The sequence below is a fragment of the Geotrypetes seraphini genome, chromosome 1 (genome assembly GCF_902459505.1).
Source record: "Geotrypetes seraphini chromosome 1, aGeoSer1.1, whole genome shotgun sequence".
NCBI lineage: Eukaryota > Metazoa > Chordata > Amphibia > Gymnophiona > Dermophiidae > Geotrypetes > Geotrypetes seraphini.
The window spans coordinates 166,024,726-166,045,645 of NC_047084.1; the positions used below are offsets into that span (position 1 = coordinate 166,024,726).

The 20,920-nt window shown below is 42.8% G+C and overlaps 1 protein-coding gene across 1 annotated transcript in view; it reads left to right on the forward strand.

Moving 5' to 3' along the window:
• The window catches only part of TDO2 (tryptophan 2,3-dioxygenase), a 40,145-nt gene that overhangs the window by 12,246 nt on the left and 6,979 nt on the right, over positions 1-20,920 (forward strand). The window contains 4 exon segments of the mRNA XM_033940325.1: positions 1,668-1,795; positions 6,019-6,205; positions 12,555-12,662; positions 16,365-16,476. Of these exon segments, the coding sequence (XP_033796216.1) occupies positions 1,668-1,795; positions 6,019-6,205; positions 12,555-12,662; positions 16,365-16,476 (535 nt within the window).

Sequence of the window (20,920 nt, forward strand, 5' to 3'; positions counted from 1 at the left end):
ACAAGGGACCTTCCTGCCTACAAAATAGCAGGCGCTAATTTTTTAATGGCCATACACTAATGTCAAAATTAGCGTGGCCATTAATTCGGAAAATTGACTATTTTCTGGCCATGGGAAAAATGGCCTTAGTGCATGGTCAAGACCTGCATAAGGAGCGCATCAACGCCCCATTTTGCTGAAGTTTACTAAAAGGACCCCCAAAGTGATTTAACTGGGCAGGTGAGGCTCTTGGCTAGTTAACCTCCCCTTTTACTAAGCCGCGATAGAGGTTTTTACTGTGACCCAGAGTGCTAAGTGCACTGATGCTCATAAAATTCCTTTGAGTGTTGGAGCATTTAGGCCCGGATTCTCTATGGGGCGCCTAAATCGATGGCCACCTACAGAGCGGCTGCCGATCGCATGCCAATCACGCAATAATACTGGATTGATAATTGCGCCTCCGCGAATGATAGGCGCTGGAGATGTAGACCAAGGTTCTCGTGCCTACGTAGGTGCTTTAGGTCCTTTTACCAAGGCTCATTAGCCGTTTTACCGCACGTTCATTATAGTCTATGGATGCGTTAGCGTTTAGCGTGCGCTATTTAGCGCACACCAAAACGGCTAGCGCGCCTTAGTAAAAGGACCCCGCTGTTTGCTGATGAATTAATCATCTGTCATCAGAAATGTGTTAACAACTCTAGAGTAAGAGATAAAGTAAAAGCACCCCCTCTTTTACTAAGGTGTGCTAACCGATTAGCGTGCGCTAAACGCTAATGCGTCCATAGACTAACATGCACGCGTTAGCGTTTAGCGTGCGCTAAATCGATTAGCGAGTGCTAATCGGTTAGCGCACCTTAGTGAAAGAGGGCCACAGTATATCGTTCTTGAAGCATCAGCTAGAGGCCGTTGACTCGCAGAGAAGTCACTCTATCCAAGGCTCATGACATGGGCCTCGTTCTACAAGCCCTACAATATATTGTGCATGTTTAGGGCAAATGTTCTAAATATTTATTACCTTACTGCTAAAATATCCCTCCCCCCTCCTTTTATCAAGCTGCGTTAAGGCTTTTTATTGCAGGCCGCGGTGGTAAAAGATCCAGCGCTCACAGAGTTCCAATGAACATCAGATCCTTTACCGCCACGGCCTACAATGAAAAAACCCTAATGTGGAGGGGTTGCCATGTAGCTTATTTGGAGAAACTGGAAAAACTGGGATAGGTTAAGTTATTCATTTTGGTGGGAAACCCTATGTTTTACTTATAAAATGGAACGTTGTTTGGGCATACAACAGGGACGATTTAAGAATTTTATGGATGTTTGGGAGCTATTGGCTAAATATTGTAAAGAGGAATAATTTTTCATTTTGTGGACATGTAAACATACACATCCTGGAGGGGTGGGGGGTGGGGGAATGGGAATGGAAATGGTATTGATATAGGAATTTATGAATAGTTTCATGAAGATTTTAATATATTTGTATTGGGTGGAAGGGAGGGGATAAAAATAATAGAGCATTAATGTTATACATTTGTTGTGCTTGGTTTGTAATACCCATATTTGTGATTCATTTGTTGCACAATTGTAGCTTAAGAATCAATAAAGATTTATAAAAAAAAAACAAAAAACCAACAACCCCAATATGGATTGGTAAAAGAGAGACTAATTTGCTTATTTTCTATTCCTCTAAGGTGAGAGATGAAAGGAACATGCTTAAAGTCATTACTCGAATTCACCGCATTTCCATGATCCTGAAATTACTGGTGGAACAATTTTCGGTACTGGAAACAATGACGGCACTGGATTTCTTTGACTTCAGGTAAAGTGGAATATGTATATTTTGGTGGGGGGTACGTTATCAACATGGGCTACCATTAAGATGGGTTATTTTATCACCAATCCTGCTATTTTAATAAGACTGGAACCTGTTGATTGCTGAGAAGCTGGCTTGAATAAAGTTGGGTTAGTCTCACAATTGATCACCTGCTACTGTAGGTATTTGCCACTGCAGTTGCAAAAATAAAAAAATATGAAGTATTAAAATAAAAAAATGAAGTATTTATTTTCTTTCTCCATGGGCTGGCTGCTGCCTCACTTCCTCTTCTGCTCTGCCTGCTATATTGCCCCATTGCCCCAGGCACATAGATAGAATGTGAGTCCACCGGAACAGAGAGGGGAAAATGCTTGAGTACCTGAATGTAAACTACTTAGACTATAAGTGGTATATAAATACATAAGAACATAAGAAATGCCTACACCGGATCAGACCTGGGGGTCCATCCAGTCCAGCGATCCGCACACGCAGCAGCTCAGCCAGGCGTACCCTGGCGAATACTAAAATAAAAAACCTCCAAAATATTATTGGGGCTGTGGTAGGGTTGCCAGATTTTACAATTATAAAATCCGGACACCCTAGGCCAGGGGTGCCCAAATGGTCGATCGCGATCAACCAGTAGATCGCAAAGGCAACGTGAGAGTCGATTGCATTGCCTTTGTAATCTTGTTCTTGCTGCCAGGCCAGGCACCGGACCCCAAGCGCCGGACCCCAAAGCCTTCACCTTCGACGTCAATTCTGACGTCAGCGAGGAAGTTCTGGACCAGCCAATCGTTGCCTGGCTGGCATGGAACTTCCTCTCCGACGTCTGAATTGACATCGGGGGGGAGGGGGGGAAGGGGCGGAGAAGGCTTGTGGCTCAGTGTTTGTACACGCCAGGCCTGGCTCGGGGAAGCAGGGAGAAATCAGCGGGGTGGCTTGGGGGGGGGGCAGGGAAAGAGAATGAATCGGGGAAGTGGAGAAATTGATGCGATGGCTGGGGGGTGCAGGGGGAGAGAGAAAGAAAGACAGAAATAAAGAGGAGGCAGGGGGAGAGAGAAAGAAAGACAGGCAGGCAGGGGGAGATAGAAAGATAGAAATAAAGAGAGGGGCAGGGGGAGAGAGACAGAAAGAAAAGGGGAGGGGGAAGAAAGGCAGAAAGAAAGAAATATTGGATTTACAGAAGAAGGAAGTGCAACTAGAGACTCATTAAATCACCAGACAAGAAGGTAGGAAAAATGATTTTATTTTCAATTTAGTGATCAAAATGTGTCTGTTTTGAGAATTTATATCTGCTGTCTATATTTTGCACTGTGGCCTCCTTTTACTAAACCTCGATAGTGGTTTTTAGCACAGGAAGCCAATGAGTGTCGGGAGCTGTGAGGGGCATTCAGCGCAATTCCTTGTGCTAAAAACCGCTACCGCGGTTTAGTAAAAGGGGAGGGGATATATTTGTCTATTTTTGTATAATTGTTACTGAGGTGACATTGCATAAAGCCTTGACCTCTGAAAAAAAAAAAAAAACCCGGAATACAAATGATAATTAACATTTTCTCTGCGTACAGTGTGCTTTGTGGTTTTTAAAATTATAGTGTTGGTAGATCATTTTGACTTGGTCATTTTAAAAGTAACTTGCAAGCCAAAAAAGTATGGGCACCCCTGCCCTAAACCCACCCCCAGGCCCGCCCATCTCTGCCCCAGTCCTGCCCTAGCTCCTTGCCCCGTGATAGTAAATTACACTTTTGGTGACACTAGATTCAGCTGTACGCTGTACTGGCATTTCAAGGGAAAGGGGAAGGAATTTGATATAGGCCCGAATTCTCAAAGCGGCGCCAATTTTCAAGGTGCCCATACCTGCATTAATAATGCCGTCCAAGTGTCATTTTTAACTGAGATTTGAGGCACATACTGGTGCCTAGAAAATCATCACCAGAATAATGCCTATTTAGGCACTTTAGGCTGTCGAATTAAAAAGTAGATGTGGCCAACGCTGGACGTGGCATTAGGCGGCGTAAAGTGTCTACGTAGGCGCAATTCACGCAAAGATAGGCACCGGAAATGTAGACCCAGAAAACCCTGGCCCTACGTTTCCGGCGCCTATCTTTCGCGTCAGTGTGATTATGAAACTGAAGCCGATGCGTGATTGACACGCGATTGGTGGCCGCTGTAACAGTGGCTACAGGTATCAGCACTGATTTGAGAATCTGGGCCAATCAAAATGGCTTGCATATTATATACAGGTACTTATTTTGTACAAGGTTTCAAAGTTTATTAAAAATTTCTTATACCGCTTAATCCAAAATTGAAAGCGGTGTACAATAAAATCCATGATCAGCATACAATGGCATAAAACAGATTAAAAACAAAGCATATCATAACTGGGGATTGGTTAGTAAAAAACCCCCACATACACCAGACAAGTAAAACAAGAGGGAAAAGGGAGGAACTACAATAAGTAAAGAAAAGAACAAATAAGGAAAAAACAATAAGGAGAGGGTTGACCTGAAGAACAACAGTGAGATTATTGTCCTTACGAGGGCAGTTATATATCGAAAGCATCTAAGAATAGGAAAGTCTTCAATTTTATTGGCCTTCAGAAGTTTCTTCCCTTATGTAATTGCAAAATTATTGGATTTTAAAGTATTTGCAAAATTTTGTAATTGCAAAATTATTGGATTTTAAAGTGTTAATATACTGTAAGGATGGAATGTTAATGAGATTTTGGGCTGCAGAACGGAGAGATCTGGATAGACTATATGGAATAAGGAGTTTATCGATAAATTCTGGCTGATTATATAATTGGGTTTTGAAGGGTAAGAGGAGGATTATGTAACTAATTCGGTGCTCAATGGGTAGCCAATGTGCCTCATGCAGAAGGGGGGGAGACGTGATCATATTTCCTTGCGTTATAAATTATTTTTACTACGGTATTCTGCACAATCTGAAGACGCCTAAGTCTTTTTTTTTGTTATTCCTTTAAAGAGAGCATTACAGTAATCTATGCATGAAATAACACGCTATTGCATTAGCTAGGGTTACCATATTTTTCTTTAGGAAACCCCAGACATGTAATCCTGCCCTGTTCCATCTCCATCCCAACCCTGTAACACCCCAATCCTGCCCAGTTCCGCTTCCAGCCCCATCCCCACAAAGCCTCATCTCTTCTTCTGGACGAGCTCCAGTCACGTCTGGAGGGCCCGGAGCATGCGCAGATGTGTGTGACATCATCCATGCATACTCAGAGGCCCTCCAGATATGGCTGGAACTCATTGCAGCTTTCTAAAAACCCGGACAAATGCTGGGTTTTGGAAAGTCCATCTGGGAGCCCGGACAGTCCTCTAAAAAGAGGACATGTCTGTGTTTTCCGAGGCGTCTGGTAACCCTAGCATTAACCATTGGACCATTTCTCCATTGGGAAATGCCCTGTGATTACAAATTGGTTTTTAGCTTATGCTCTAGTCAGATTTAAAGACAGCATTGGAGAGACTGGGGCTCTTCTCCCTGGAAAAGCGGAGACTCAGAGGAGACATGATAGAGACCTACAAGATCATGAAGGGCATAGAGAGAGGGCATTCGGAAAAGTTGAAAGGAGACAGATTCAAAACGAATGCTAGGAAGTTTTTCTTTACCCAGCGTGTGGTGGACACCTGGAATGCGCTTCCAGAGGACGTAATAGGACAGAGTACGGTACTGGAGTTCAAGAAAGGATTGGACAATTTCCTGCTGGAAAAAGGGACAGAGGGGTATAGATAGAGGGCTACTGCACAGGTCCTGGACCTGTTGGGCCGCCGCGTGAGCGGACTGCTGGGCACGATGGACCTCGGGTCTGACCCAGTGGAGGCATTGTTTATGTTCTTATGTTCTTATATATGAGGGTGCTCCTTTTTTTCAACTAAATTGATTATATAATTTCTAAGAAATTGTAATCTTTCACTTACAAGTTTTACACATTATAAATGGTGCTTTGGTGATATTTGCAAGATCTAGCGCTACGATGGGCAGAAAGGAGATGACCAGCAATAACACAAGGAGGAGACAGAAGAGGACAGAGGGGTGGGACATCTTGATTTCCTTGTCTGGGGTCCATTCAATCCCAGCTTCACCACTGCCACCAATTTACATTTCTAGATAAGAATACAGGATTTACACTCCTGTAGTGGAAAGAAAAAGTGTACCAATTTAGTAGATCTTTCATTTAAGTATCATTTGCTCTTCTTTCTTTGGCAAAGAGACTATCTGAGCCCGGCTTCCGGTTTCCAGAGTTTGCAGTTCCGCCTTTTGGAGAATAAGATCGGAGTTCCAGAGAGTCTAAGAGTTCCATATAACAGGAGACATTACCGTGATAATTTCCAAGGGAAAGACAATGAATTACTGTTGCAGTCTGAAAATGAACCAACACTTCTTCAGCTTGTGGAGGTACTACATATGGTCAATTGTTTCTTTATTACCCCCCTTTTACAAAGCCACAGTGGCAGCTGCCACTCGGCAAATGTTCTGATGACCATTAAATCCCTATGGGCATCAGAGCGATTACCGCAGCAGCTGCCGCCACTGCGGCTTTGTAAAAAGAGCCCTAAATCTTTTTCGTTTTTAAATTCAAAAACGAAAAGGCATGAAATTGCTGATCTGCTGTAAGTGATCTGTAACCTGAAGATTGGAGGGTGGCCAATGTTACGCCAATTTTTAAAAAGGGGCGGTTTGGGAAATTACAGACTGGTAAGCCTGACTTCAGTGCTGGGCATATAGTGGAAACAATTACGTATAAAAATCAAAATTGTGGAACGTGCAAACATGATTTAATGGGACAGAGTCAGCATGGGTTCAGCCAAGGGAGGTCTTGCCTCACCAATTTGCTTGTGGCACACGAGAATAGTAGAAAATCTCATGCCCTATTTACGTTCCCTTCAGCCAAGGGCTGTAAAAGTAAGAAACATCATGGGCATTGTCTTTCCTACCAAGCAGCTTGCTATGACAAAGATTTCCATACATTATTAATTAGATCTACGTCTTATGAACATTTTAGAATACTGATGAAAACTTTTCTTTTTTCTAAGTTTCTGATCAACTAGATTTCTGTACAGTGTATCATATTACTCCTGTATTTTTTCATAGCATAAATCTTTTGTTAACCACATTGAACTTATGGCTAGAAACTTGCTATTATGTTATGACTTCTGTGAAGATTTGAATAAACATGTAGATAAAGGTGAGCCAGTTGGTGTAATGTATCCAGATTTTCTCCAGAGGCTCCTGAGAAAATTAAAGAGTTATGGGATGAGAGGCAAAGTTCAGTTGTGGATTAGGAATTGGTTATCGGATAGAAAATAGAAGGTAGGGTTAAATGACCATTGAGACGGACATGAGGGAAGCCATTGCTAGCCCTGGATAGGTAGCATGGAATGTTGCTACTATTTGGGTTTTGCCAGGTACTTCTGACCTGGATTGGCCACTGTGAAGATGGGATACTGGGCTAGATGAACCAATGGTCTGACCCAATAAAGTTATTCTTATAGTGCAAATAGAGATCACAAGTTTTGCCTTTTCATCATGATCACAGGAGCCATTTGTGGTTCTCTAGTTTGGCAGCATTAGGTATGTCTTGGATATCTGAGGAAAAACAAGTTATTATAATGTACTGTATAAAGAAATATCTTGCAAATAGAAATCAAAACAGAAAACCAGTTTGGAACAACAGTACAAAAATCAATGAGACTAACCCCTTCTTTTACTAAGGTACGCTAACCAATTAGCGAGCGCTAAATGCTAACGCATCCATAGACTAACATGCACGCATTAGCGTTTAGCGAGCGCTAAATCAATTAGCACGCGCTAATCGGTTAGTACACCTTAGTAAAAGGACCCTTAAGTTTCCCAGTTTATTTCAGTTGGGATAGATCACCCATCAAACAATGCCAGAAAAATCTAGTTAGAGATACGAGGTCTGTTCAAAATGTTCCAGGACAGTTTGAATTGCGCACTAATGGTAAATTCTTTTGAGACATGCTAGATGGCGTCGAGTAGCTTGAAACCTCACGAGTAACCTCCTCTTTTATGTTTGTTGACATCTGTTTTTGTCTCTGAGCTACAGCAGTTTTTGTGAAAGTGTGTTTTCGTGATTGGCTATTTTTCATCATGTGTGACCTCAATGAGCAACGCTACAATGTGAAGTTCGGTTTTTAATTGGGTAAGACCGCTACAGAAACTTATGAAATGTTGAAAGAGGTTTATGGGGAACAGGTCATGAGTCATGGAAGGTGTTTTGAATTTGTCAAAATTCCCAAATTTTGTGCAGAAACGTGATGACAGTTTTTCCCCAGCCACCTTACTTCCTGGCTTGACCCCTGCTGATTTCTTCATGTTTCCTAAACTTACATCCACACTGAAAGGAAAGTGATTCGACACCATTGAAGACATGAAGCAAAATTCAAAGCAACAACTTTTGACGATTCCTAAAGATGCATTTAAGGACTGTTTTTCCTGAAGTGGAAATGACGTTGGGAAAAGTGTATACGTAGGGAAGGGGACTGCAGTGTTCCCTCTAAGCGGGCGGGTGTTGTGAGCAAACTTTTTTCACTGTGAGCTAAAAATATCGGGCGCCAGCAAGTTATGAGCCAAATAAATATGTTGTCAAAGTTGCTGATACATGAGGACGAGGTATTCAAAGGAATTTTAGGCCTAAACGCTAAATTAAATAACGTTAAATAATATTTTTAAGAACACAGAAATTGTAGGGATGAAATGATATCTTAATAAATGTTTTACAACAAATGTAGTTATGTCTGTTACATCCATATGTGTAAACTGTAAATTAAAAACAGTCCAGAAGACAATACGTTTGATGCTTTCAATTTCTAGACCAGTGTTTTTCAACCTTTTTTGGGCAAAGGCACACTTGTTTCATGAAAAAAATCACGAGGCACACCACCATTAGAAAATGTTAAAAAATTTAACTCTCTGCCTATATTGACTATATATAAAGTAATTCTCTTGAATAGGAATCAAATAAACACAAAGAAAGTATTTTATAATTACTTTATTATGAAATAAAAATTATAAAAATTATAAAATACTTTATTCAGTGCGAAACCTGGGCCTGTTTGGCTGAACACAAAGCTGATATTCTGGCTGGAATGGAAGAAAGACACACACGTAGCTCTTCGTCAACAGCTCTCAGTCTCTCTCTGTATTTGGTTTTTATAGCATACAAAAATAGACAAATATACCCTCCATCCTTTTTATTAAACCACAATAGCAGTTTTTAGCGCAGGGAGCTGCGCTGAATGCCCAGCACTGCTCTTGACGCTCATAGGCTCCCTGCGCTAAAAACCACTATTGCGGTTTAGTAAAAGGGGACCATATTGTAAAATATAGACAGCAGATATAAATTCAGAACTGTGCATAGTAAGTGAAGGGAAGTTTTCATCTCTGGGAATTTACCCAGTTAACTATTAAGTTATTTGGGCAAATTCCTTTGAAAACTGTGGTAATACTGCCTCCACTTTGCTAAATTTAAAATAAAATCATTTTTCCTACCTTGTCTGGTGATTTCTGGTTGCACTTTCTTCTTCTGACTGTGCATCCAATCTTTCTTCCCTTCTATCAGCCTGTATGCTTTCTCTCCTCCACACCTCATTCCCTCCCCCAACTTTTTCTTCCTCTCTCCCTGACCTTTCTTTCTTTTTTTCTGTTTCTCTTCTTTCCTTCTGTTTCCCTGCCTGCCCCCTTTCTTTTTTTCTCCCAGCCTCCTGTCCAGCAGTAACTCTCTTCCCTTCCTCCCCTCCCAGCAGCATCTCTCCGTCTCCCTCTCCAGTAGCAGCTGTCCCTTTTTTTTCCTTGCCCAGCAGCTTCCCAGATTCCTTTCCCTCCTCCCCTCCCAGAAGCATCTCTCCGTCTCCTTCTCCCTCTCCAGTAGCAGCTGTCCCTTTTTTTCCTAGCCCAGCAGCTTCCCAGATTCCTTTCCCTCCTCCCCTCCCAGAAGCATCTCTCCTTCTTCTCCTTATCCAGTAGCAGCTGTCCCTTTTTTTCCTTGCCCAGCAGCTTCCCAGATTCCTTTCCCTCCTCCCCTCCCAGAAGCATCTCTCCTTCTTCTCCCTCTCCAGTAGCAGCTGTCCTTTTTTTTCCTGGCCCAGCAGCTTCCCAGATTCCTTTCCCTCCTCCCCTCTCAGAAGCATCTCTCCTTCTCCCTTTCCAGTAGCAGCTGTCCCTTTTTTCCCCTGCCCAGCAGCTTCCCAGACTGATAGTGGTTTTCTCCCCTCCCAGCAGCTCTTCTTACTTCCCAGCGCAGCGATTCACGAAGGCAGCCTCGGGTCCTTTGTTGTGTCGCGCCGCCTCTGAGGAAAGAGGAAGTTGCATCATCAGAGGCAGCCGCGACTCAGCAAAAGCCCCGAGGCTGCCTTCGTGAATCGCTGCGCTGGGAAGTAAAGGAGAGCTGCAGAGAGGGGAGAAAGCCACTGTCGGAGGCTCCCCAAGATCTCTCCGGCCCAGCGCACGCTTCCGATGCTGATCTTGCAGAAGTTCAAATGAGTCAATCTTGCCGGTCCTGCGCTGTGACGAGAAACTTGTGCGCTGCGACCTAATATTTTGTGCGCCAGCGCACGCCAGCGCAGCTTAGCGGGAACACTGAAGGGGAGTACAGTAAAACCTTGGTTTGTGAGCATAATTCGTTCCAGAAGCATGCTTGTAATCCAAAGCACTCGTATATCAAAGCAAATTTCCCCATAGGAAATAATGGAAACTCAAACGATTCATTCCACAACCCTAAATCTTTAATACAAAATATTGTATGTACTCGTATTTCAAGATTTCACTCGTTTAGAACAGTCACTACATTCCTGCAGCGATGGAGAGAGAAGAACCATCAGCTCAGTTGTGAAGATGTGATGCTTGTATGCTGTATGTACTCATATTGCAAGACCTTGCTTTTTTAGAGCAGTCAATACACTTGCAGCATCAGAGAGAGAAGAACCATCGGCTCAGTTGTGATGATGTGACACGTGTATACTGTATGTACTCGTATTGCAAGACTTTGCTCATTTAGAACAGTCACTACACTGTTGCAGGGTCAGAGAGAGAAGAACCATTGGCTCAGTTGTGACGACGTGACGTGTGTATACTGTATGTACTTGTATTACAAGACCTTGTTTTTTTAGAACAGTCAATACACTTGCAGCATCAGAGAGAGAAGAACCGTCGGCTCACTTGTGATGTGTGTAGACTGTATTTACTTGTATTGCAAGACATTGCTTGTTTATCAAGTCAAAATTTAATAAAATGTTTTGCTTGTCTTGCAAAACACTTGCAAACCAATCTACTTGCAATCCAAGGTTTTACTGTACTTTGAAGCGGACCCAATGGAATAAGTTGTAAGATTGTTTAATAAATTTTTATAAAATCAGTCCTGGAACTTTTTGAACAGACCTCGTATATTCAATTTCAAATGACTTAACTATTGTACCAAGCAAATGAAGGGAACTTATATTGCTCCTTTCTAAAGAAAATCTTTAAAAAAAACCATTTAAGCATCTGTTATTCAAGAAAAGAAAACAGAAAATATAATATAAAAGATTAAGTTAAAATGAATATATTTAATAGACTAATCAGTTTATTTCACAGATTAAAGATCAATGTATTTTTCTTTGAGCTGATAGCGCTACATGTTCTGTTTGGAAAACTTACCCTCTCTTTTACTAACGTGCGCTATGCTTTTTAGCACGCGATATTAGTGTGCGCTAATCACGCACTAAATGCAAATGCGTGCATGCTATCCTATGGATGCATTAGTGGTTATCACACGCATTGTTTTCGCATGTGCTAAATGCAGTGTCAGGTCAAAAGCGCGCCGTGACAAAGGCGCGCCCAGACAATTGAGCGCAGCGCGGAGGCGCGCGCCGCTCTAAATTACTGTTTTTAGGGCTCCGACGGGGGGTGGAGGGAGGAACCCCCCACTTTACTTAATAGATATCACGCCGCGTTGTGGGGGCGTTGTGGGGGGTTTGGGGGGTTGTAACCCCCCACATTTTACTGAAAACTTAACTTTTTCCCTGTTTTTAGGGAAAAAGTTCAGTTTACAGTAAAATGTGGAGGGTTACAACCCCCCAAACCCCCCATAACGCCGGCGCGATGTCTATTAAGTAAACTGGGGGGGTTCCCCAACAAAACCCCCCGCCGGAGCCCCTAAAAACTGTAATTTTGTGCCTTATAGTGAGAGACTGGAGAAACTGGGCCTATTCTCCCTTGAAAAGAGGAGACTGAGAGGGGACATGATCGAAACATTCAAAATACTGAAGGGAATAGACTTAGCAGATAAAGACAGATTGTTCACCCTCTCCAAGGTAGGGAGAACGAGAGGACACTCTCTAAAGTTGAAAGGGGATAGATTCCGTACAAAAGTAAGGAAGTTCTTCTTCACCCAGAGAGTGGTAGAAAACTGGAACGCTCTTCCGGAGTCTGTTATAGGGATTCAAGACAAAGTTGGACAAGTTCCTGCTAAACTGGAACATATGCAGGTGAGGCTGGACTCATTTAGATCCCTGGTCTTTGACCTGGGGGCCACTGCGTGAGCAGACTGATGGGAACGATGGACCAGCAGCGGTTGTTCTTATGTTATTCTTATGTTATGTTGCATTTTACTTGCTGTACACCACTTTGGGTGAATCTCTTCCTAAAGACGGTGAATAAATCCAAATAAATATATGTTCATTTATAAAAGAACAGAAACTATTGTTTTGTTAAAAAGCTCCCATCAAATCATTTCTTATTTTTTTAGGCTTGGCTGGAAAGAACACCTGGACTTGAAAGAGAAGGCTTTAATTTCTGGGGAAAACTGCAAGTAAACATTTTTAAAGGACTGGAAGAGGAAGTAGGCACAGTTAGGGTACGTAATAACTATTCTGTCAACTACTGTATTAAAACAATTGTCACCATGAGCACATTACAGGATCCTCATATTGAAATGTATTACTTCTAGTGATGTTTTAAGCATGTTATATTTATGTTTTATGATTATTTAAGATTTGATATACCGCTCCTATATTTTACTGACCTAAGCGGTTTACAAAGCATCAAACTAAAATGAAATTAGGTACTTGAGAAAAACTACCTTATCTGTCCCGAAGGCTCACAATCTAGCTAAAGTACCTGATTAAACTAAAAATAAGTAATAACAACATATAATGCATTTCCAAGATCAAAAATCAAAGAAATAGAAAATAGAAATAATGAAAGAAGATAAAACCTAATTAGAACCTAATAGTTAGATTATGTTATGTAAAGTAGTCCTCTGTGGGATAATCTTGTAAAACTCTTTTTTGCATAATAAAACATGGGGCTGGAGGCAGAACAGGGCGGGGTCATGTGTCTGGGGTTTCCCGGAGAAAAATATGGTAACCCTATGTAAAGGTCAGAAACAGAGATTGATTGTGACCTTTACAATAACTTCTATGGCATCTATTGATATTTTTTATTATATAGTAGAAGTGTAGTTATTTAATTTTTTTAAAAAAAATAAAACACGTACATGCAGAATATGGATACTGTAAAACTGGGTGACAGTATACCTAAATAAAGGTTGGGTATAGCACCTGCCATTTTGTAATCTATGCATCGGCCTTTGAAGGGAGCTGAGGTAGAGGTGTGACGTATATATACGTTTTGCAATATATGTGTACAGTGCTCCCCCGCGAATCTAAAAAAAACGCAAATATGGTTTTTCATGGGGGAGCCTGAAGAGGGCAGCGGGAGAGGGCAGCAGGAGAGCAGCCGGAGCACCGTGAGTGCAGGAAATCACGCGTGGTACGCTCTGACTGCCTCTTCCTGCACAAAGTCAGGCCTTATCCAATCAGGAGCTCCGTGTCAAAGCAGCCTCTCCTGCTGCCTCTCTCCTGCCTCTCCCGCTGCCCTCTTTTTGTCGGCAGTTCGCGGTCAGAAAATACCGTGAATTTTACTCTGTACAACGCTTTGTAGAATCGATAAGGCGTTTAATCAAATAATTAAAATAAACAATAAACAATAAACAATAATGACCGGGATCGCGAACAACCGGGGGAACACTGTACACTCATAAAGGCAATTCTATATACAGATGCTCACATTTATGCACCCCTTGCATGAGCAAATTTACAGAATACTAGCACATACACGTTTAAGTGCAAACTTACCCATATAAGTGTTCATGGCGTGCCTAAGCTCTATTCTGTTAGAATGCAAGTAAGTGGCATAAGTGTTCTTCAAAGTACGGCTTCAGGACCAATGATGGCCCCTTGGAGATTCTCTGGGGCATTCCCTTTTGTCTTTCTGGGTTTTTTTTTCTACACCTGGAGTACTGTGTGCAATTCTGGAGGCCGCATTACCGAAAGGATGTGCTGAGACTAGAGTCGGTCCAGAGAATGGCCACCCGGATGATCGCGGGTCTCAAGGATCTCCCGTACGAGGAAAGGCTGGATAAGTTACAGCTCTACTCACTCAAGGAACGCAGAGAGAGGGGAGACATGATCGAGACGTTCAAGTATCTCACGGGCCTCATCGAAGTGGAAGAAGATCTCTTCCTTCTCAAGGGTCCCACGGCAACCAGGGGGCACCCGTGGAAAATCAGGGGAGGGAAACTGCACGGTGACACCAGGAAATTCTTTTTCACTGAAAGAGTGGTTGACCACTGGAATAGTCTTCCACTTCAGGTCACTGAGGCCAGCAGCGTGCCTGATTTTAAGGCCAAATGGGATAGACACGTGGGATCTATTCACTGAGTTAGGTGGGGGAGGGTCATTGCGGTGGGCAGACTAGATGGGCCGTGGCCCTTATCTGCCGTCTATTTCTATGTTTCTATGTTTCTATGTTACTACTCTGCCTTTCTACCCAGGCTCAGGACAGAGAGGGGAAAGTGAATGGGGGAAAGAGCTGCATGCTTAAAGGACAAGGTATTTGGAAATGCTCATGATCAGGGAATACCCCCCAATGAAGTTTGAAGGTTGGCCGCTGGGGATGGATGACACACATTAATCACTAACGTGCGTGGGAAAATTTTTGGCAGCTCTTCTTCAGCTCATTAGAATGCAAAGTTGCTCCAGGTTAAAAATGAATGAAGACCACTTACTTACATGCAAAATTTACAGAATACTGTAAATTACATGCATCCCCGCCACATTCACATGATTCAGTTACACCAGGTCTATGGCTCATGTAATTGCAAATACGTAAACCTAATACCTTCAGTATTACAAGTGATACACAGTAAAACACCTGAACCTAACAAGCTGTTGCTAAAAAGTAATAGAATAATGTTCTAAGTACAGAGACAAAGGATCTCAAGTGTCTGCGGTTATTACCTTAGAGCTAATCATAGCAGACTATCATTGGTCCTACTAGTCTCAATTAAATATAATGATTGTATCTAAAGAGTTAATTGTGACTTTCTAATACTCTACTTTTAGGGATTTTTTAAATAAATATATAGAAAGTATCCAGTGCAGTTGTTGCTCAGCATCAATTCATATAATATTGTATACCATACTTTTAGGTGAACTAATTTTCATTCAGTTCAAAGCAGTACTTAGCTTGGGTTTAAGGTCGCTACCCAGCCACCCGGAAATAATATTGTGACGGAAGATCTCCGTTTCACTCTGCTTGCATTAACTAGAGCTTCTTCAGGAAATTAGTGCTTTGCAATTGAGAAAACTGCCTTTAAACGCACTTCAGCATATAATCGCCATTTTGGAAGCGTCTTGAATCGTAAACATAAGACATGTCCTCACTTTCCCTCCTTTTACAAAGGCACGGTAGCGGCTATGATGCCCATTGAATTCTTATTGGTATCAGAGCGATTACCGTGGCCTGCCGTGATAATCACCTTTGTAAAAGGAGGCCTTTATGTGGTAACCCATAGCCAGTCAAGTGCTGAATATCACAAGTAAGTGACTATGGGCTAACCAGTTCTGGAAGCCCAGAAATTCAATGCCAGTACCCAGACATGTCCTGGCATTGAATTTCCAGGTTTAACATTGGTGGCGGTCAGCAAAATGCAGAGTGGCGCTGGCTGAATATCAGGCCCCTAGTTTATAACAGCAACAATGTTGCCTTTGTATCAAGACACTTTTGGGGAACATTTACCTAGGTCCCCTTTTATCAAGCCGTGTAATGTTTTTTTTTTTATTGCAGGCTGATGCGGTAAAAGTTTCGACGCTCATAGAATTTCTATACGCGTCGGAACTTTTACCACAACGACCCACAATAATAATAATTTAAAAAACCCTTAAGTGGCTTGAAAAAAGGGGACCACAGGCTTCTAATTATGAAATTCCTAAAATGTCTGCCTGCAGCTTAGCTACCTGCAATAACTAGTGTATGAATTTATTGCAATCTTCTCCCTGCATTTCTGAGAACATTACTTTGCAGGAGAATCAGGAGCTGGCATCTAACCTTTATCCTTGTATTTATTTTTTTTTTTTTTTCTGTTTGATAATTGAAAGCTTTGACATGTGTTTTCCATATTTTCCAATTCATCTTTGGATCTAAAAAAAAAACCAAAATAGAAAATCTTGATGGAATGAAAGCACTTACCATAAATATTTCTTCTTATTCATAGGCAAAAGAAGAGTCTGAGGACAAGAACGAACAACTAGCTGAACTCCAAAAGCAAAAAGAAATGTTTACATTATTATTTGATGAGAAACGTCATGAACATCTTCTTAGTAAAGGTCAGTTGCCTTATAACGCAAAAGTGATAGAAAGAAATGTTGTATTAGTTTGACTGTATAGTAGGTGTAGAAGATCCTCTTGTTTTGGGGCTGAGGGTGACCCCCTGAGGCCATACAGATTATTTTGAGGTGTCAGTGGTTTCTCTGCACTCACTTCTCCTTTATCCTCAGCACACAGAATAAAGGATCCTTGGTGAGCAAAGATAGTAGAATAAGAGAGCATAGGCCTCATTGAAGGGACCATTAAAATTAACTCCTCGCTTATGTGTGGGAGGGGGAGAGGGGTGTCCGGCAGGAGGAAGTGGGCATCCCTTCTGCTGGCTGACTTCGCAGTGGGTGGGATCCCTGCCACGGCCGCTAAGCTGATTGCGGCAGGGAAATTTCCTTGCCACAATCAGCTCAGCGGCCGTGTCTACATTTCAAGTGTCTTTTGCGGCCCTAGGCCACTTAAGCTCGCCCAAGGCCACTTCTGGGCAAAATCACACCAACACCCAGTCTTGGACGAGTCCCAGTGTATCTCCTTAGACCTGTAAAATCGACTACAGTGTAGGCCACCTACCTTGGGTAGGTTTTTTCTAAAATTGTGCATCCCAATTGGCTGGTTAGACAGTGGTTGGATGCTTACCACTGCCTAAAATCGAGACCCTTTGTGTTTACAATCCAAATAGTTTACATATTGTATAAAGGGATTTATTTTGTACCTGGGGCAATGAAGGGTTAAGTGACTTTCCCATAGTCAGGGGGAGCAGCAGTAGGAATCAAACACGTTACCTCGGGGTCTCAGGCTGTTGCATTAACCACTAGGTTACTCCTCCACTTAAATGCACATTTAAGGGTAAAATCAAGAAAGGTCGCCTAAAGTTAGGTGTCAAATATTTCATTCAGATTCTATGGGCTAGATTCACTAAGCAAACCGATCGGTTTGCGACCCGATTTCCCTCCAACCCGATTCACTAACCTGTGTCCCGATCATCCGCCGATCCGCATGCAAATGAGGGGGGAACGGCATTCAAATGTAGGCAGGCAGCGATTCACTAACCAAAAAACTGCAACACCAACTGGGCTGACAGATCAGCAAACGAGCGACTGCTGGGGACCAGTCATTCAACTGCATTCCGACTGCATCTCTTGCTCTCTGCCCTGACTTTCCTGATGTCTGCCCCGACTTTCCAGCTCTCTTCTCCTGCTCACTGCCCCGAGCACTGCCTTGCTTCTGCCGCGACTCTCCTGCTCTCTCTGCCCCCAGCGCTGCCCTGCTTTTGCCCCGGCCTTCCCCCACAGACATGATCGAGACGTTCAAATATGTCACGGGCCGTATTGAGGTGGAAAAGGATCTCTTTTTCCTTAAAGGACCCACGGCAACAAGAGGGCATCCGTTGAAAATCAGGGGTGGGAAATTTCATGGCGACACCAGAAAATATTTCTTCACCGAAAGGGTGGTTGATCGCTGGAATAATCTTCCACAACAGGTAATTGAGGCCAGCAGCGTGCCAGATTTTAAGAAAAGATGGGATTGGCATGTGGGATCTCTTCATGGAGGTAGTTAGGGGGTGGGCCATTAGTGTGGGCAGACTAGATGGGCCGTGGCCCTTTTCTGCCATCATGTTCTATGTTTCTACAAGCCCGTGGTTTAAAAGTGGGTTTAAAGCGGGTTAAAACCACGGGTTCGCAAAAGTTAGAAAAGTTAAGAGTAAAAAATAAGGTCGCTGATGCTTTAAGCAAGCACAGACCATTTACAGTGAATCTAGCCCTAAATTTAGGTGTCTAGATCAGTGTGACTAGCCAATCTAGGCACCTAACTGACCCTTTCTTTCACAAAGTCCGATAGCGCGGTCTGATGTGGTAAATGCTCTTATGCGCGACTTTGTAAGAGACCCTTAATTATTTAAAAAGCTTATTCGGTGCCAATATGCAATTGGCACCTCATAATTAGCTTAAATGTAATTGTATGGTAGGCGCCTACCACATTCAGATAGGCACCTGGTCCAAGGAACCTTCCAGAAAGTAGGCTTGGTTAAGGGCGGATCATGGGCTAATTTGGCATGCAGGCACCTACAACATGGTGCCCAGTGGCACTTAAGGTCAAGGTAGGCGTGTTTATTATTATTATTATTATTTTATTTCTTATATACCGCTATACCATGAGGTTCAAAGCGGTTTACAATGAAGATAGATTAAAAATACATTAAAATAAAATAAATAAAAATGGTACTTTGGATTTCCCTAGCTAGGGGTGGAGATGACCTTAGACATCACTAGGTGCCGCTAAGCGTGATTCTCAAAATAATTTAGGCACCAGAAATATAAGGCCTTTAAAACCCTGACCTACACTACCAGCGCCTAAGGCCCTCTTTTACAAAGGTATGCTAAGCATGTTAGCACGGATTTAGCATGCACTAAATCAACACGCTAACGTGTCCATAGGATGACATGCACGCGTTAGTGTTTAGCATGTGTTTAGCGCACGCTAAAAAGCATTGCGCACCTTAGTAAAAGAGGGGGCAATTTTTTTTCTTCGGCGCTAGTAACCACGATTCTGTTAATGGTGGCTAAGTGTGATTTTTTTACAAAAAAACTCAAAAGTCAAGACAGGATGTCAATATAATATCGTCAATACAATACATCCAGTGATCTGCCCAGCACTACATTCAAAAATACATACAGATTATATTCAAAATGGAGAAAAGACCTCAGTGTCTAATAGGAGTATTTTTATTTAAAAAAAACCAAACTCCCGCAAAGTGGAACATAAGCTGAGAGCAGAGCAGCTATACAATCTTCGCCGCCTGCACACTATCTTCACACATTCCAACAGGGCTCCCTGTTTCGCAAAAAGCTTTGTCGGGGAATTGAGCGTAACATTATCCAGCTTTGAAGCTTTAAGTTGCGGCAGGTTAGGCAGTAATGAGATGCAAAACATGTTTTGCATCTCATTACTATGCAAATACCCTAATTTGACTTGTGATGATACACTAGAAGTTGCATTAAGAACATAAGACCATGAGAATTGCCGCTGCTGGGTCAGACCAGTGGTCCATCGTACCCAGCAGTCAGTTCCAGATTTCTACCACTCTCTGGGTGAAGAAGAACTTCCTTACATTTGTACGGAATCTATCCCCTTTTAGCTTTAGAGAGTGCCCTCTCTTTCTCTCCATCTTGGAGAGGGTGAAAAACCTCTCTTTCTCTACTAAGCCTATTCCCTTCAATATTTTGAAGGTTTTGATCATGACCCCTCTCAGTTTCCTCTTTTCAAGGGAGAAGAGGCCCAGTTTCTTTAGCCTGTCATTGTACAGCAACTCCTCCAATCTCTTAACCATTTTAGTCGCTCTTCTCTGGACCCTTTTGAGTAGTACTATGTCCTTTTTTCATGTACGGCGACCTGTGCTGGATGCAGTATTCCAGGTGGGGGCGCACCATGGCCTGGTACAGCAGCATGATAACCTTCTCTGATCTGTTTGTGATCCCCTTCTTAATCATTCCTAGCATTCTATTCGTCCTTTTTGCAGCCGTTGCGCATTGCGCGGACGGCTTCATTGACTTATCTATAAGTACTCCCAAGTCTCTTTCCTGGGGGCTCTCTCAGAGTACAGCACTGGAATCCTGTATTTGTGCATATGATTTTTGTTACCAACAAGCATCACCTTGCACTTATCCACGTTGAATCTCATTTGCCATTTTGCGGCCCATTCCTTGATTGCGATTATGTCTCGTAGGTCTTCGCAATCTTTCTGTGTCTCACTATTCTGAATAACTTTGTATCGTCCACAAATTTAATCACCTCACTCGTACCAATTTCCAGGTCGTTTATAAATATGTAGGACCCAAACAATTAATGTAAAATAATCCCTGCTTTTTACTGGGATTATTTCACCACCTTTGAGCAGCGGGCTACAAAGCCACATCCCAGTGCTCCTGGGATAGGGTTGCCAGATTTCCTCTTTGAAAAGGATGCCTGGCCCTGCCCCATTCCACCCCAGTCCTGCCCCATTCTGCCTCAGGCTCTGCCCCATTTCTCCCCCAGTCCTGCCCTCACACAAATCTCCCCGAGCTCGAAGGCCGAATTTGGAAGCCTTCACGCATGCACAGACATCGCTGCAATGATATCAGATGCATGCGCACATGCGTATGATGTCATTATGGTGATGGCCGCACATGCGCAAAGGCTTCTAGATGTGGCCGCACATGCTCAGGACCTCCTAAACCTAGACAAACTACCGGGTTATGGAAATCCCTCCAGGCGCCTGGACAGTCCTCTAAAAAGAGGACATATCTGGGTTTTCCTCGATATCTGGTAACCCTGTCCTGGGATGGCAGAACGACATCCCGCCAACTCAAGCTCCACCCAGCTCCTCACAATCAAGACCCACACTCCCCAACCTTAAAGGAAGCCCTTTCCCCCTCAACATCATTGGTGGTTCAGGAGGGTCTTCAGGGGTCTTTGGGC